This window comes from Pan paniscus, chromosome 9 (assembly GCF_029289425.2).
Source record: "Pan paniscus chromosome 9, NHGRI_mPanPan1-v2.0_pri, whole genome shotgun sequence".
Lineage (NCBI taxonomy): Eukaryota > Metazoa > Chordata > Mammalia > Primates > Hominidae > Pan > Pan paniscus.
This window is the reverse complement of record NC_073258.2, coordinates 72,812,129-72,830,107: the sequence shown is the minus strand read 5'-3', so window position 1 is coordinate 72,830,107 and position 17,979 is coordinate 72,812,129. Positions and strand designations below refer to the sequence as shown.

Here is a 17,979-nt window from a genome sequence, read left to right as displayed (position 1 = left end):
GTCAGGGCTATCGCGATCAAAGGGAGTATACATACGATAGGCCTCCCACAGTCTCTCGTACAATTGTGCTGGACTTTCTTCTTTTCCCTGAATGACCTCAGAGAGCTTGTTAACGTTTGTGGCCTTCTGAGCTCCCCTCATTAATCCTTCCAAGAGAGCTTCCCTGTCTCGGTTTAGCCTTTGCATCTCCTCTCTTTCATGTGGGTCCAACTGGGGGTCGGTTCCTGGCAACTGGGTCCTTCCATACTCTTGGGAGTTTTGATAATCAGCTGCTGCATGTTCCTCTAGCCACTTAGTTGCTGCTTGGAGGACTCTCCACCTTTCTTCGCTGTTAAAGAGGAACATGAGCAACTGGTGCCAATCAGCCTAGGTGGGGTTGTGGGTCTGGATAACAGTTTGGAGCAAATCAATTAGAGCTTGTGGCTTTTTGGTATAGGGCGGTGTATTGTTTTTCCAGTTGAGAAGGTCGACGCAGGTGAAGGGCTGGTACCCAAAAACACGCCTCTCCGCCACGTGACCATCCTCATCTATCCCAGTCTACCGCTGCTCTCTCAGGGGCATTTGTGTCCCTGTTTTGGGTCGTAAACGAGCTGCCGAGGGAGGGGTGGAATGGCACAATGCGACTTAACTGCAATTAATAATCTCAATTTTTAATTGACACTAATAATTATCAATATTAATAACCCATAATAATTTTTAAAATCAATACCGATAATAATGATAATTAATATTAAATAGTTATATTAATGATAATACATGACTAATATTAATGATTAATGATGCCTGATATTAATAACTGATATTGATCTTATTCATTAGAAAACAGTAATATTAGCTCCTAATAATTCATATTAATATTAATCATCTGAAAACTTTTTATTAGCAATTATTTCTTAATATTAATATTAATATCGGTCATTCATATTCATTTTAATAATAAATGAAGTATAATTCACACTAATATTACTCCCTAATACCTCAGTGGGTGTACACCCACCTGTGATATTGCTCCTAATGTCCAGGGTGGGAGACAGCATGATATTACGTTCAATATCGCAGTAGGTGTACACCCAGCCGGTGATATTGATCCGAATATAATCTCCAGGGTGTGGAGTATGATGTTACTCCCAATATAGCACTGGGTGTGCATCCACCCGGTGATTTTGCTCCTATTATTCACGGAAGAAGACAATGCTATTACTCCCAACATCGCAGGAAGTGTACACCCCCGTGTGAGATGGTCCTTTATAACATTCCAAGGCGGAGGGGGTGATAGGACTATATATATGGCAGAAAGTGGACACCACCAAGGATATTGTTCCCATGATCCTGGAGGGAAGAGTATGATATTACTTTCAATATCACAGAAGGTGGACACGCCCCCACTGATATTGTTTCTAATTGCAACGTGGGAGAGGAGGATATGACACGTGATATCCCAGGGAGTAGAAGCACCCTTGTGATACTGTTCTTAATATTCAGGGAGGAAGAGGATGATATGACACCCAATACAGACGGGTGTACAATCTCTGTATACCCAGGGTGTACACCGGTTTGTGAAACAGTTCATAATCTCCAGAGTGGGAGATGATATTACTCACAATATGATAAACAGGCTGTGTGTCCACCGCGGATCCTAAAAACCAGGGGGGCAAGAAGGGCTGGCTCTTACTCCCCGCATGGCGGGGGGCACCTCACCCCCCTGCGATGGGGATCCTAAGAGCCATGGGGGCAAGAAGGGCTAGCTTTTACTCCCAGCATCGCGGGGGGTGCCTCTCACCCCTGCGATAGGGGTCCTAAGTGCCAGGGGGGCAAAAGGGGCTGGCTCTTACTCCCCGCATCGGATATAGTACTATGGGTGAAACAACAATGTGGCTGTGGATGTAAATTAAGGGAGTAAATGTTAAAATGCACAAATGAAAATAGAGTGTTAGCATTTATAAAATTTATATTCATTTTCACCTGACCATCTAAACATGCAATTATAATAATTTTCATCTATCATGTTAATTATTCATAGATAAGAGAGTTTAAGACATGTTTTTTCTCCTGGAGTCTGAAGAAGATGGAGTTAGAATTTTCACCACTTCTTTTGTCCGTCAATTTGAATGATCTTCAGTTTGCAGCAGATGCTGAAGTCAGCACAGTATCTAATTGCATGTTCATCAGCATTGCACTTCAGTCTGCAATGATAATATTCTGAAGGACATTCATCATTAGAAGTGAAGCTTCTGGCTTTAAAAAGAGAAGACAAATTATATGACACAATATTACTTACTTTTTATGTTTAAATGTCTGAAATGTTTTATAATAAATTAAAAGCATTACAGAACTTTCCCAGAAAAACAAAAACAACAGCAAAAGAATGCAAGAGAAAAAGTGGAGATGCTGAATAAAGACAAACGATGATTTCTTCTATAAAGAGAGTAGTAAATGAGGCAGTAGTTGGAAATGTACAGAATTTTAAATGAGAACTATTACCATATATTTCTACCTAAAATGAATTATCCAGCTTGGGGGTGGTGTAGAGATTCATAATGCAGGAAATAATGTTTAATTTCTGGAGTTAAATTCTTAAAAAAGTCATTGGGGATGGAATCTAGTGTAAGTGGAGGGGTTGGCCTTGAATCAGAGAGTGAAGAGAAGGCAGATTATGGATAAAGATAAAACCATGTGAAGAGATATGGTGGTGGAAAAGTGGAAAAGCTATCTTTGGTTGCTTCTCTGTTCTTGGTGAAATGAGAAAAAATAATCCTTAATTGAGAGAAGGGGCCAGAAGGAGTTGAGTCTTAGTTCCAGCTTCCCAATGTATTTGGGCTCAAGGCCATGTCTCCTTTACTGAGGAAGTTACTGAGATATGGACAGGAGCCTATAACCCATAATCTCCCATAAATATTCCCTTTAAACATACCAATCCTTCCCAAATCCTTTTGTTACAATTTATAAGTTAAAATATTTGCCATGACCAACATCATGAAAGTTTCTCCTTATGTTTTCTTCTATAAGTTTTACAGTCTCAGGTAATTATGTTTAAATGTGTAGTTCATTTTGAATTGCTTTTTGTGTGTAGTGTAAGATACAGGTCCAATTTTATTCTTTTGCATATGAATATTCAGTTTTCTCAGTACCGTGTATTGAAGAAATCATCTTTTCCCCATTATATATTCTTCGCATGTTTGTTGAAGGCCAGTTGACTTTATAAGTGTCGGTTGATTTCTTGGCCCTCTATTCTCTTCCAGTGGCCTATATGTCTATCTTTATCCCAGTAGCACACAGTTTTGATTACTCTATCTTTATAATACATTTTGAAATTAGAAAATGTGATGCCCCTAGCTTTGTTTTTCTTGCTCATTGTTTTGACTATTCTGGGTCCTTTGTGGTTTTATATGAATTTTAAGATTGTTTTTTCTATTTCTGTGAAGAGTGCCATTAGGATTTTGATAGGGATTGTAAATAATCTATAAATTGCTTTGAATAGTACGGATATTTTAATATTATGTCTTCCAATTCATGAACATAGGATATCTTTCTACTGATTTGTGTCTTCTTTAATTTCTTTCATGAATGTCTGCAATTTTTAATGTACCAGTCTTTCATCTTTTGGTTAAGTTTATTCTTAAATATCTTATCTTTTTCTTGCTATTATGAATGGGATTTTCTTTACTTGCTTTCCAGTTGCTTGCTGTTAGTGCTATAGAAACACAACTGGTATTTCTAGGTTGATTTTCTATCCTGCAACTTTACTGAATTTGTTGTTAGTTTTAATAATTTTGGGGGAGTGAAGTTTAGGGTTTTTTACAAAAAAATTATGTCATTTGGAAATAGATAATTTTACTCATTCCCACCCCCCAACAGTTTGGATGCCATTTATTTCCTTTTCTTGCCTAATTGTTCTTGCTAGAACTTTTAGTATCATGTTAAATAAATGTGGCAAGAAGGGGCACTTTTGCCTTGTTCCTGATCTTAGAAGAAAAGCTTTTAGTTTTTCACCATTGAGTATGAGTGAAGAATTTCTTTTTACTTTTAGTGTAAGGTAGGACTACTGGTGACAAACTCTATTTTTGTTTACCTAAGAAAATTATGTATTTTTACTTTAATTTAAAGGGTAGGCTGGTCATGGTGGCCTGCACCTTTAATCCTGGCACTTTGGGAGGCCAAGGCGGGCGGATCACCTGAAGTCAGGGGTTCAAGACCAGCCTGGCCAAACTAGTGAAACCCAGTCTCTACTAAAAATACAAAATTAGCCAGGCGTGGTGGTGGCTGGCTGAGGCACGAGATTGCTTGGACCCAGGAGGCGGAGGCTGCAGTGAGCCAAGGTCACTGCCACTGCACTCCAGCCTGGGTGACAAAGTGAGACTCTGTCTAAAAAAAAAAAGATAATTTTGCTAAGTAGAGAGTTTTAAGATAGTGTTCTTTTTTTTTTTTTAACATTTTAAATATTTCACTTTCCTCTCTTTTTGCTTATGTGGTTTAAGAGAAGTCTGATGTAATTCTTATCCTTGGTTGTCCATAGATAAAGATTTTTTCCCCTCCTGGCTTCTTTTAAGATTTTCTTTTTGTCTTTGATTTTTGGCAGTTTCAATATAATATGCCTATGTTTAAATTTTTTGTATTTATCTTGCTTGGTATTCTCTCAGCTTCCTAGATATGTAGATTTTGTTTATTTTCAATTTTGGGACAATCTCAGTCAGAATTTCTTCAAATATTTCTTCTGTTCCTTTCTTTCTCCTCCTCCTGATACTTCATTACACATATATTTTTCCTTTTGTAACTGGCCTACACTTATTAAATATTCTGTTCTTTTTAATTCTTTTTTCTTTGCTTTTAAGTTTTGGAAGTTGCTATTTAAAATTCTTTAAGCTCACTGATTCTTTCCTTGATCATATCAGTCTATTGATGAATTCATCGTTATGGGCTAACCAGTTTTCCTCCAAAATTTGTATGTTAAAGTCCCAATCTTTAGTATGTCAGAATGTAATCATATTTGAAGATTTTTTTTTTTTTTTTTTAAGGACTGATAAAGCTAAAATGAGACTCCCAGGGTATGGCCCTCGTGCAATATGGCTGATGTCCTTATTAGAAGAGGAAGAGACACCAGGAATGCATGTGCACAAAAAAATGCCATAAGAGGACATGGCAAGAAGGCAACCAGCTGCAAGCCAAGACAGGCCTCAGGAGAAACCAAATGTGCTGACATCTTGATCTTAGACTTATAACTTCCAGAACTGTGAGAAAATGAACTTTTGTTACTTAAGGCACCCATTCTGTGGTACTTTATTATGATAACCCTATAGCAATGCAAGAATGGCCTAATACATCTATATTTATATTGGACAAAATTGACTTTAAGTGAAAAAACATAAAAAGAGACAAAGAAGGCCATCATATAATGATAAAAGGGCCAATCCAGCAAGAGGATATAAAAATTCCAAATATGTATATATATGTACCCAGTAGTGGAATAGATATATTAAAAATATCATTAGAGCTAAAGAGAGAGATACACCTTAACATCATGATAACTGAGGGCTTCAATACCCCACTTTCAGCATTGAACAGATCATCTAGGTAGAAAGCTAACAAATAATCATCAAATTTAATCTGTACCACAGACCAAATAGACTTAACAGACATTTACACAACATTTCATCCAATAGCTGTGGAGTACACATTCTTCTCCTCATCACATAGAACATTCTCCAGGCTAGACCATATGTTAAGACACAAAACAAGTTTCAACAAATTTTGAAAAATCAACATTATATCAAGTATATTCTAGACAAAAATAGAATAGAACTAGAAATGAATACTAGGAAGAACTTTGGAAACTATACAGATAACATGGAAATTAAACAACATGCTTCTGAACAACCATTGAGTCAATGAAAAAACTCAGAAGAAAATAACAAATGTTCTTGAAATAAATGCAAATGGAAACACAACATACCAAAACCTATGGAATACAACAAAGACAGTGCTAAGAGAGAATTTTACAGCAATAAATGCCTACTGCAAGAACATAGTAAGATTATAAACAAGCTACTATGCACCTCAAGGAACAAGAAAAACAAGAAAAAATGAAATCCAAACTTAGGAGAAGGAAAGAAATAATAAAAATCAGAGCAGGACTAAGTGAATTCGAGATTTAAAAAATTCAAAGAATTAATGAAACAAAAAGTTGACTTTTGGAAGAGATAAACAGACTTTATAAACTGCTAGCTAGACTAACCAAGAACAAAAGAGAGAATGCCAAATAAATAAAATCAGAAATAAAACAGGAGACATTACAACTGATATAAAAGAAACACAATGGATCATTAGAGTCTGTTATAAACAACCATATGCTAAATAATTCATATGATGAAATTTTTTTACCAACACCAATAATCAATCTAACTTTCCCAAATTAATTTTAAAATCCACCAATACTTTATAATAAATACATATTAAACTGTGGTTTATACCTGAGATTTAGATTATCAATTGACTTATTTATCTTTTCTGAGGCACATGTTACCTCAGAGCACATTTTAAAATTTATTTCAAGATTCCATCATTTATATAATTATACAGAATTATACTTTTCCTCCGTGAATGTTGGTGTTTTATATTTTTATTGAGATAGAATTTACTATAAAATTCATTCCTTTAGAGTGTTCCATTTAGTGAGTATCAGTGGATTCTTAAAGTGGGATATACTGATGACCACTGAATGAAGGAATGAGGTACGAATCTATGCCACAACATGGATGAATCTTGAAAACATTATGCTAAATGAAAGAAGGCAGACATGAAGGATCACATATTTATTATTCTGTTCATAGTAAATGTCCAGAATAGGAATATACATAGAGACAAAAATTAGATCAGTGGTTGCTAGGGACTGGGAGGAGGAGAGATTTCTTCTTGTGCTTATAAACATATTCTGGAATTAGATAATGGTGAGGGGTGCACAATTTTAAGAATACACTGATAACCACTGAATAGAACACTTTAAGGCAATGAATTTTATGGTAAATTTTATCTCAATAAAAATATAAAAAACCCACTAGCATTCATGGGGGAAAGGCATAATTATTTATAATTATATACATAAGGGAATCTTGAATCATGAAGTATTATATAAATGAGGGAATCTTGAATTGTGAAGTATTAAAATGTGCTTCAGAAATGATCAATAAGTCAACCAGTAATCTAAATCTCAGGTATGAACCACAGTTTAATATGTTTTTATTATGGGGTATTGATGAATTTTAAAATTAATTTGGGAAAGTCATATTGATTATTTAATAAATATGCCTATATATAATTGGCTAGTTTTGTGGTTAAAAATTAAGGTGGAATCTTAACTCTCACCATACAAAAAGTAATTTCCATATACATTAAATGATATCATATGAGTTTTATTCAACTTTAAAGGAACACAGAGGCTAGGTCCTTGCCTGGATCAGTGGTGAATTTATCCTGTGAACCAAGGATTATGGTGGAGTATCCACCTCTTCACCTCTAGCCCTTCTTCTAGTCATCATTCGCTTTTCATTTTTCCAATTCTTTAAATTTCCTGTGTTCTGTGTGCATCCTCTCACCATCTTTTGATCAAACACAACTCTCAAGTAATTTTATTTTTTTTATGATTATTTTTTGAGACAGGGTCTCACTCTGTTGCCCAGGCTGGTGTGCAGTGGCATGAACTAAGCTGAATGCAGCCTTGACATCTCAGGCTCAAGCGATCCTCCTGCCTAAGCTTCCTGAGCAGCCAGAACCACAGGCACGCACCACTATACCTGACTAATTTTTTGTATATATATATTTTTTTTGTAGAGATGTGGTTTCACCCTGTTGCCCCCACCGGGCTGGTCTAGAACTCCTGAGCTCACCCACCTCAAACTCCCCAAATGCTGGGATTATAGACATGAGCCACTGTGCCCGGCCTCAAGTGAGTTTATCATAGGTTAAATCACTGCAGTGAACCACCTTATTTATTTCTTTAGTATCAACTCTTCAGTCTCTTGAGCAGCCTTCATGGTACAGTAAAATCTGCCCATGCCTAATTTATTTTCAGACTCTTGAAAGACCTTGCATTTTCTTTTACTTACATTTTTAGAACTTTGGAATAAAAAAGTTTCTGTCTTACTTGGAGGAACTGTGGACATCAAGGAAAGGACTCCAAAGACAAAAAACAAGACCCTCATGGTTGAATAGGTAAAGCAGGTTAGAGAGAATCAGTAGCTGAGATGAAGAGGACTTCTGTGTACATTCAGTCCTCTGAAGAGGTGAGTTGCTGAGTGATTATTGAGCCTTTCAGGAGCAAGAACATTTCTGTGTTTCAATGAGATTTTATATCAGGAGACAGCATGCAATCATCATGACTATCAGTCATTTAAAGTACATTTATCAAAGGTCAACAGGGTGTGTGCAAAGGTAGTAGAAAGCACAGCCATGGCAAAGGCAGGAGAGAGACTTGAAATATCAGCATTGTCTTATGCATTCTGGAGGAACTGTAAAAGTTAAGGAAGCAGTTATAGAGGAAAAGCATTCATTTTATTTTTCTGATAATGGGAAGAACCATGTAATACAACAGCATGCCTATTTATTACTATTTTGGCACCGTGTGTTAGCATGCTTAAGCAATGGAATTAAATGTGGAATTATAAACAGACTAGTGAGATACAGAAAAACTTTTATTTGATTATCTTTCTGTCCAATCGATCGAATGAGATAAACTAATTTTTATGTTGAAACCTAAGTTAACACAAATTGTTTTCACATCAGTTATATGTAATATAAGAGGAATTAAAGAAAGAAGAGTGGGCCTTAGGGAACCTATAATACACTTCGGAAAGCAAATAATATATACAAAGAAATAGCAATGCAACACGAGCATATTTCTGACAGAGAGTCACAAATTACTTCTTAGACACTAAGGAAATGAACATAAACACCAGAATACTTTGGGTGCCGTACGGAATGCTTAAAAAGGGTATGAGTAAACTTTATTTATTTATTTATTTTTTTTATTTAGAGACAGGGTCTCACACAGTTGCCCAGGCTGGAGCGCAGTGGTGCGATCTTGGCTCACTGCAACCTCTGCCTTCCGGGTTCAAGTGATTCTCCTTCCTCAGCCTCCCGAGTAGCTGGGATTACAGGCACATGTCTCCATGCCTGGCTAAGTTTTGTATCTTTAGTAGCAATAGTGTCTTGCCATGTTGGCCAGGCTGGTCTCGAACTCCTGGCCTCAAGTGATCCACATGCCTCAGCCTCCCGAAGTGCTGGGATTACAGGGGTGAGCCACCACATCTGGCCAGAATATCAACTTCAGAAACTGCAAAGTACATGCGCATTCCTGGTCTTACTTGACCTTCATTCCTTTCTAGATGGTCTCACTACAGGTGAAGTAAATTTTCTCAGTACCAAGAAGGAAGTTCTCTTTCTGCCATGGCTTCTTCTTGGTGCTACTTCTATAATACTTCAGAGTGTTAGTGAATGGAACACGTGGTTACATTATTTGAGCAGGTCCTCCCTGCCTTTAGAGACTTTGAAAATGAAATCTTGAGTCAGGGATGGGGAGGTCTTGGAAGAGGCAAACTTCCCAAGTCTTAGCCTAAGGAGGGCCAGTGAGGGGCATGAAAGCTCTGGAGATGTTTTTTCCTAAACCTCCATTCAGGTCCTTCCTCCTGAGTTGCTGGGGCAGCGGTGCCTGGGCACAAGCCTCTGCCAACACCCTAGAAACTCAAAGGGGGATCTTAGGGTCATTGTGCTGGTTATTGCTAACTGCTCCATTTACTGAAGCCAGAATGGCCTAGGATCATTAGCATCTCTGTCAAGAATCCAGAATTTACTGCTTTTTCTCACCTCTCTGAGAATTCTTTCTTTCTTGATCACAAGGAAAAGCTTTGGAAGTACAGTTTACACTGCAAAGCAATACAATTTATGGGAACAAATAATTGAAATCCTTTATGGAACACTAAGGGCATAATTTTCACTGCTTGGTATTTTCTATGAACATTTGTTTGCCAGCCTGATGTAGGTTGGTGTAAACGTAATTGCGGTTTTTGCCATTACTTTCAATGGCAAAAATCGCAATTACGTTTGCACCAACCTAAGAGATTTGGAGCCAGGAGGCAGGCTTGGAATTCTGCCCAGGAAGCCCAAGAACATTGTGTAATCCATGGGCTACCAATCATGGATATCAAAGAAGGGTCAGAGGAAGGTTCACTGCATTCTGGGGGTGGACCAGTAGGTACCAGATGAGCATTGAAAGATGGCTTAGATTGCAGAGGGCTTCAGCAAAGAAAGGTAAAGTGCTTTGACCAATGACTTTCCTTAAAAGAACACCAAGAAGAAGATCAGATAGCTATCAAGCTATCAAATATAAGCTGTCACAGTAGAAAAAGAATGAAGGTAATTTACCATTAGATAATTAAATTTGACCTAGAAATTATAGAGTTTTATTGCACATAACTCTCCAGGAAGGCACCAGATTTTCAATAAACAATTTATAATCAAGTATTCATTGTTTACCTTCCTTTCCTGCCTTCAGCAGTACTGACAGCTTTGGGGACTTTGATGCATTAATTATCTATTTTTCTTCTTGTTGATGCCGGTTTTCTTTTTCTTATTTATTTATTTATTTGAGACAGAGTCTTACTCTGTCACTCAGGCTGGAGGGCAGCAGCGTGATCTCAGCTCACTGCAACCTCCACCTCCAGGTTCAAGTGAATCTCCTGCCTCAACCTCCCACGTAGCTGGGATTACAGGTGTGTGCCACCACACCCAACTAATTTTTCTATTTTTGGTAGAGATGAAGTTTCACCATGTTGGCCAGGCTGGTCTTGAACTCTTGGCCTCAAGTGATCTGCCTGCCTCTGCCTCCCAAAGTGCTGGGATTACAGCAGTGAGCTACGTGCCCGGCTGCTGCCAGCTTTCTAAATCCATTGTTTTCCTTACTTTAAGTCTGTCAATATCCTCAAGTTCCTGCCATGTTAAAAACAAAACACAAAATTGACTTTCCTGTATTTAGTTTGTTTTTTTAATGAATGCCCTAGCTTTTCCCTTTCCCCCTCAGGAAAATCATAGTCTCTATGCTTCATTTCCACTTTATCTTTCATTCACTTCTTACCCCACAAGTGGCTGACATTTTCCCTCAGCTTTCCATTGAATATACTTTTGCTAAATCACTCACAAGTTTTTCTCTGTATAAGAGTAGACAAACACATATATGCCTATATCCTATAAGTATATTTTATTTTTATTGATTCCTAAATATTATTTCATGTAAAATTGGAAAAAATAAGATTATCATGATAATAGATATAACACATTACTTGATCACTTAAAAGATCATTACTATTTTAGTTTATTTACTTTCCATTAAATTTCTCTCTCTCTTATTCTTGTGATTCACCTATAGCTTTATTTATTAATAAGTATTACTTTATTGTAAATATTTTCCTATACTATTTTCAAATACTCAAAATTTTTACTTTCTGCATAATATTCCATATTATGGATATTTCATAATATATTTATGTAATCATCCTTTCATTGTTGGGCATTGTTTTGTGTTTATAATTTCACTATTTAAATGTTATGAGACTGTCCCAGGGGGCTTCTCTACTATTTCCAAATCAATTTCTGGCTAGGTCTCCTGACCCAAGTGGCTGCTGGAGTTGCAGGTGTGCTTAACTTATATGGAGCGAGTAAAACCTTTAGTTCAATACGTTGTTAATTGAAAGGAGAATCTTAGTATAGACTATTTTCCAGTATAGGTAAAAAATGGATAATAACTTTGTTCAACTAGCAAAATAAGAGAAAAAGATAGAAAATAAGGTAAAAATAAATGATAGACATAAGGTCAAACGAAATGAGTAAAATCACTCCATCAGTTGTTAGGAGGCAATTTTTTTTTCTCTTTCTGCACTTGAGTTGATCAAGTCTATAGATAGATTCTCTTCATAGCTATGAGAAGCATATTGGCACAAGGTTGCTGTCTCTCTCTGTGTAAATGAAGTATTAGCTCTAGCCTGGATGTTTCCTATAAGTTTCAGAATAAAAAAATTCAATATTTACTTGACATCTACTTTTGGATGTCTAATAAGCAACTCAAGAATTCCAAAATGAATTTTTGATTCATACCACTTTCTCTGTTAATACTCACACTCCCCTTTGTCTTGCTCTCTCAATGATGGGCTCATGTACCTAGTTGTTTAGGTTAAAAAACAAAAATGAACAAAAACTCTGAGCATACCTTTGATTCTCTCATTTAATAATTACAACCCATTAGCAAGCCGAGTTCTATCTTTAAAATATCTCTTTTATTTTTTATTTTTAAAAATTTTTGAGACAGAGTTTCACTCTGTTACCTAGGCTGGAGTGCAATGGTGCGATCTCTGCTCACTGCAACCTCTGCTTCCCAGGTTCAAGCAATTCTTGTGTCTCAGCCTCCTGAGTAACTGGGATTACAGGTGCTAGCTACCAATTCTCAGCTAATTTTTGTATTTTTTTTTTTTTGTGGAGGTGGAGTTTCGCCATGTTGGTTAGGCTGTTCTCAAACTCCTGTCCTCAGATGATCCGCCTGCCTTGGCCTCCCAAAGTGCTGGGATTATGGGTGTGAGCCACTGGGCCCGGCCTAAAATGTGTCTTAAATCCAACCTTTGTTCACTTCCTCTGTCATTGCACCATTGTCCAAGTCACTAGTGTCTCTGGAGAGAGCCCTCTAACTTGTCTCTATGTTTCTATGAGAGCTTTGCATACTCTAATTTATGTTCAGACACCAGAGATATGTTTCTAAAATGCAAATTAAATCAAATTATTTCCTTAAAGGACTTCATGTCCAAAACACCAAAAGCAATGGCAACAAAAGACAAAATTGACAAATGGGATCTAATTAAAATAAAGAGCTTCTGCACAGCAAAAGAAACTACCATCAGAGTGAACAGGCAACCTACAAAATGGGAGAAAATTTTTGCAACCTACTCATCTGACAAAGGGCTAATATCCAGAATCTACAATGAACTCAAACAAATTTACAAGAAAAAAACAAACAACCCCATCAAAAAGTGGGCGAAGGACATGAACAGACACTTCTCAAAAGAAGACATTTATGCAGCCAAAAAACACATGAAAAAATGCTCATCATCACTGGCCATCAGAGAAATGCAAATCAAAACCACTATGAGATACCATCTCACACCAGTTAGAATGGCAATCATTAAAAAGTCAGGAAACAACAGGTGCTGGAGAGGATGTGGAGAAACAGGAACACTTTTACACTGTTGGTGGGACTGTAAACTAGTTCATCCATTGTGGAAGTCAGTGTGGCGATTCCTCAGGGATCTAGAACTAGAAATACCATTTGACCCAGCCATCCCATTACTGGGTATATACCCAAATGACTATAAATCATGCTGCTATAAAGACACATGCACACGTATGTTTATTGCAGCGTTATTCACAATAGCAAACACTTGGAACCAACCCAAATGTCCAACAATGATAGACTGGATTAAGAAAATGTGGCACATATACACCATGGAATACTATGCAGCCATAAAAAATGATGAGTTCACGTCCTTCGTAGGGACATGGATGAAATTGGAAATCATCATTCTCAGTAAACTATCGCAAGAACAAAAAACCAAACACCGCATATTCTCACTCATAGGTGGGAATTGAACAATGAGATCACATGGACACAGGAAGGGGAATATCACACTCTGGGGACTGTTGTGGGGTGGGGGAGGGGGGAGGGATAGCATTGGGAGATATACCTAATGCTAGATGACGAGTTAGTGGGTGCAGCGCACCAGCACGGCACATGTATACATATGTAACTAACCTGCACAATGTGCACATGTACCCTAAAACTTAAAGTATAATAAAAAAAAAAAAGAAAATCTAATTACGTTTTTTAAAAAAACTACATAGAATAAATCCAGTCTGTTTACATGCCACACAATGTCCTACCTGATTTGGTTGCTGAATATTTCTCCGATCTTTTTTTTCCTGCTACTGTTCCCTCTTTTCATTCTGTTCCACACGTATTAGTTTTCTTGCTCTTCCATAAACATTTCAAACTCATTTCTACCTCATAGCCTCTGTTTTTACTCTTACCATTGCAAGGATTATTCTTTTCTAAGATATTTCTATGGAAACTCTGTCCCCCTATTTCATTCAGTCTTTGTTCCTGTGTCACCATCTCAGAGAGGCTTTCCATGATTATTGAATAAATTCTAAAATAAAATTGATATCGAAAAGGGCATGCTCCCTGCAGCAAGTTGCTAATATCAGAAATCAATAACAATAAGATATATTCCCAAATTCATACATAGAGATATTCAAACACAACACATTCCTACATAACACTTGGGCTAAGCCATACATAAATATGAATACAAAATAATTAGATCTGAAAAAACGGAGAGCACTATAAATGAAATCCTGTGGATTGCAGCCAAAGTGGTATAAAAAGGGACATTTATGGTTTTCAAGACATTTACTAGAATTCATGAAAGTATGAAAGCAGCGTACTGCTCAACTGAAGAATTGAAATAAATAACAAAATAAATAGAAAAAAACTTGAAACAAAATAGGAGGCAATAAACAAAAATAATATCACACATAAATAAGAAACAAAACAAAGCAAGAAACATTGTAGAGTTATTTAGTAAGACCACTAGGTAGTTTATGGGAAGATTCATATATTAGTTGAGTCTTAGGAAAACATCATGAGAAAAAGAGAAAAAATAATAATACAGGGAAGAAAAGGAACATAAACTACAGATAGAGAAGAGCTTTGATATCATGATAGAATCCTTTAAACCCTCTATCCTGAATATGTGAATGAAATGGACACTTTTAGGGAAATACGAATGAATAATATTGACCAAAACAAACTTACAAGTGGTCAATGTTGTATCCTTTTACATCCAAAAGGTGCTAGAACTAGCAAGATTTTATGTACAATCCTGAAGGAATAGATAATTCCTATTTCTTTTTTTGTTTTTTTGAGACGGAGTCTTGCTCTGTCACCGAGGCTGGAGTGCAGTGGCGCGATCTCGACTCACTGCAAGCTCCACCTCCCAGGTTCACGCCATTCTCCTGCCTCAACCTCCCAAGTAGCTGGGACTACAGGCGCCCGCCACCACGCCCGGCTATTTTTTTTGGTATTTTTTAGTAGAGATGGGGTTTCCTCCTGTTAGCCAGGATGGTCTCGATCTCCTGATCTTGTGATCCACCCGCCTCGGCCTCCCAAAGTGTGATAATTCCTATTTCTTAAGAATAATTGAGATTACAGATTGAGCTAGGTGATTACTCAACACATTTTATGAAAGAGAATAGGCACAATATAGAAATTTCACAGGGGTAGTGTATTAGTTATTGTTGCATAACAAGGTTTTCCAAAATGTAGTGGCTTAAAACAACAAACTGATTATCACAAGTTTCTGTGGGATGAGGCTTAACTGGGTGCTTTTGGCTAAAGGTCTGTGTTGAGGTTGCAGACAAAAGCTGTCAGCTGGGGCTACATTTTAATCTGAAGACTGGGAGTGTGGGGGTTATATATAAACTCATTCACTGGCTTTTTTCATGCAGCATAATGTTGTGGAAGTTCATCCATGATGTATCATCTATTAGTATTTGTTCTTTTTTATTATGAAATAGTATTTCTCTGTATAGATATAGTACATTTTGTTTATCCATATACTAATATATGGGATAGAAACCTAAGAATAGTATCATTAAATTGCATGATATATTCATATTTATCAGTTTTAAGAAAAGGCCAAACTATTTTCCAAAGCGGTGATACTATTTTATATTTCCATCAGCATTGTAAAGGGCCCTCATTTAGCCACATCTTCATGGACATATTTTATCACTGGTCATTTTTATTATAGTTATTCTAGTGTGTGTTAAGTGGCTTCTCATTGTGGTTTTAATTTGCATTTCACTAATGACTAATGATTCTGATAATCTTTTCATCTGTTTACACCCATTCACATATTTTCTTTGGTGAAATGTGTACTCAAATCTTTTGCCTGTTATCTTATTTATTAACAAATTATTAATTATAAATTGATAAATTATAGTTGTCTTATTTATTGGGTACAAAGTGATGTTATGATTTATGAATTCAATGTGGAATAATTAGATCATGGTAATTCACACACCAATCACCTAAAATCATTATTTTTTTGCCTTGAGAATGGTTGAAATATATTCTTTTGGCAATTTTGAAATGTATAATACATTTTTTACTATATTCACCATGCTGTGCAGTATATCTTAAAGAAACCTTATTCTCCTGTCCAGTTGAGGCTTTGTACTGTTTGACCATGATATCCTCATCCCTTTACCATCCCCAGCCTCTGGTAACCACTGTTCTACTCTCTGCTTATTTGAGTTTGATTGTTTTAGATTCCACAAATAAGTGAAACATGTAATATTTGTCTTTCTGTGGCAGGCTTATTTCACTTAGCCTAATGTTCTCCAATTCCATCTTTGTTGCTGCAAATAAAAGAGTTTCTTTTCTTTAAGGTAGAATAGTATTCTACTGTGTATATATACTATATTTTCTTTATCCATTTATCTGTTGATAGACACTTAGGTTGATTCCAAAACTTGACTATTGCAAAAAGTGCTGCAATGAACATGGAAATGCAGACATCTCTTCAATATACAAATTTCAAGTCTTTTCAGTAAATACCCAGACGTGAGATTGCTAGGTCATATGTAATTTTATTTTTATTTTTGTTCAGAAACTTATAAGTTTTCCATAATGGCTACACTAATTTACATTCCTACAACAGTGTGCAAGTGTTCCCTTTTCTACACATCCTCTCCCACACCTGTTACATTTCCTCTTTTCTGTAGTAGCCATTCTAGCAGGTGTGAGGTGATATCTCATTGTGGTTTTAATTTCCATTTCCCTAATGATTAGTGAGGTTGAACACTTTTTCATATGTTTATTGGTCATTTGTATGTCTTCTTTGAGAAATGTCTATTCACCTCCCATGCCCATTTTTTAATTGGACTATTTGTTTTCTTTCTGTAGAGTTGTTTGAGTTCCTTATAAATTTTGTCTATTAACCCCTTATCAGATGTATGGCTTGCAAATATTTTCTCCCAATCTGTAGACTGTCTCTTTAATTGTTTTCTTTGGTGTGCATAAGCTTTTTATTTTGATTATAATCAAATTTGTCTATTTTTGCTTGCATTGTCTGTGCTTTTGCAGTTAGAACTCAAATTAGAACTTTAAGTTAGAGCTTAAAATGTCCAATGTCAAGTGCAGCAGGTTTCTCACCTCAAGGGACAAGAGAACAAAGCCAGGAGCCTGGTACCAGCTTCCCAGGATTAGGGCACACAGCCCCAGAGTAATGAGCTGAGCCTTGGCCCCCAGAAGTTTCCCAGAAATGAAGCCAGTCAACGGAACCCACCTTATTCCACAATCAAACCGTCAAAGGTGTCAAAGAATATAAGAGCAAAAACCCCATCCAAATGACAGTGATATGGTTTGGCTCTGTGTCCCCACCCAAATGTCACCTTGAATAAATCCCCATGTGTCAAGGGCAGGACCAGATGGAGATAACTTAATCATGGGGTGCTTCCCCCATGAGTGAGCTCTCATGAGATCTGATGATTTTATAAATGGGAATTCCCCTGCACAAGCTCTCTTGCTTGACACCACGTAAGACGTAATTTTGCTCCTCATTTGCCATGATTGTTAGGCCTCCCCACCCTAACAATGTGGAATTGTGAGCAAATTAAACCTCTTTCCTTATAAATTACCCAGTCTCTGGTATGTCTTTATTACCAGCTTGAGAACAGATTAATACAGACAGCGACACCAAAGATTAAAGAAACATCAGTCTACACAGATTAAAAAGAAGCAGCACAAGAACTCTGGCAACTCAAAAAGCCAGAGTGTCTTCTTACCTTCAAGGGACTGCAGTAGTTCCTTAGCAATGGTTCTTAACTGGG

At 36.7% G+C, this 17,979-nt stretch overlaps 2 protein-coding genes across 4 annotated transcripts in view; one reads left to right on the top strand and one right to left on the bottom strand.

Moving 5' to 3' along the window:
- Nucleotides 1–17,979, top strand: part of XNDC1N (XRCC1 N-terminal domain containing 1, N-terminal like) — a 72,851-nt gene that overhangs the window by 48,878 nt on the left and 5,994 nt on the right. For 2 of the 3 annotated variants that reach the window (XM_034933289.3, XM_055093744.2), the window contains one exon: nucleotides 5,013–16,082. The exons of the other annotated variant lie outside the window; for it this stretch is intronic. In XM_034933289.3, the coding sequence (XP_034789180.1) occupies nucleotides 5,013–5,018 (6 nt within the window). In that variant the 3' untranslated portion in view covers nucleotides 5,019–16,082. Of the gene's footprint in view, nucleotides 1–5,012; nucleotides 16,083–17,979 lie in introns of those variants that run through there. 3 annotated transcript variants of the gene reach the window in all.
- Nucleotides 1,933–8,192, bottom strand: DEFB131B (defensin beta 131B). The gene is made up of 2 exons (XM_063608658.1): nucleotides 8,135–8,192; nucleotides 1,933–2,235 (listed from the first exon to the last, which is right to left on the bottom strand). Exons 1-2 carry the CDS (start codon nucleotides 8,190–8,192, stop codon nucleotides 2,081–2,083), a joined length of 213 nt encoding a protein of 70 aa, XP_063464728.1. The 3' UTR covers nucleotides 1,933–2,080.

Bases quoted from the DNA above. Each gene is read 5' to 3' on its own strand.
- DEFB131B (XM_063608658.1), bottom strand. From the start codon at position 8,192: ATGAGGGTCTTGTTTTTTGTCTTTGGAGTCCTTTCCTTGATGTCCACA. The intron at 2,236-8,134 runs GTAAGACAGAAA...CTCTTTTTAAAG, and splicing joins GATGTCCACAGTTCCTCCAA to CCAGAAGCTTCACTTCTAAT.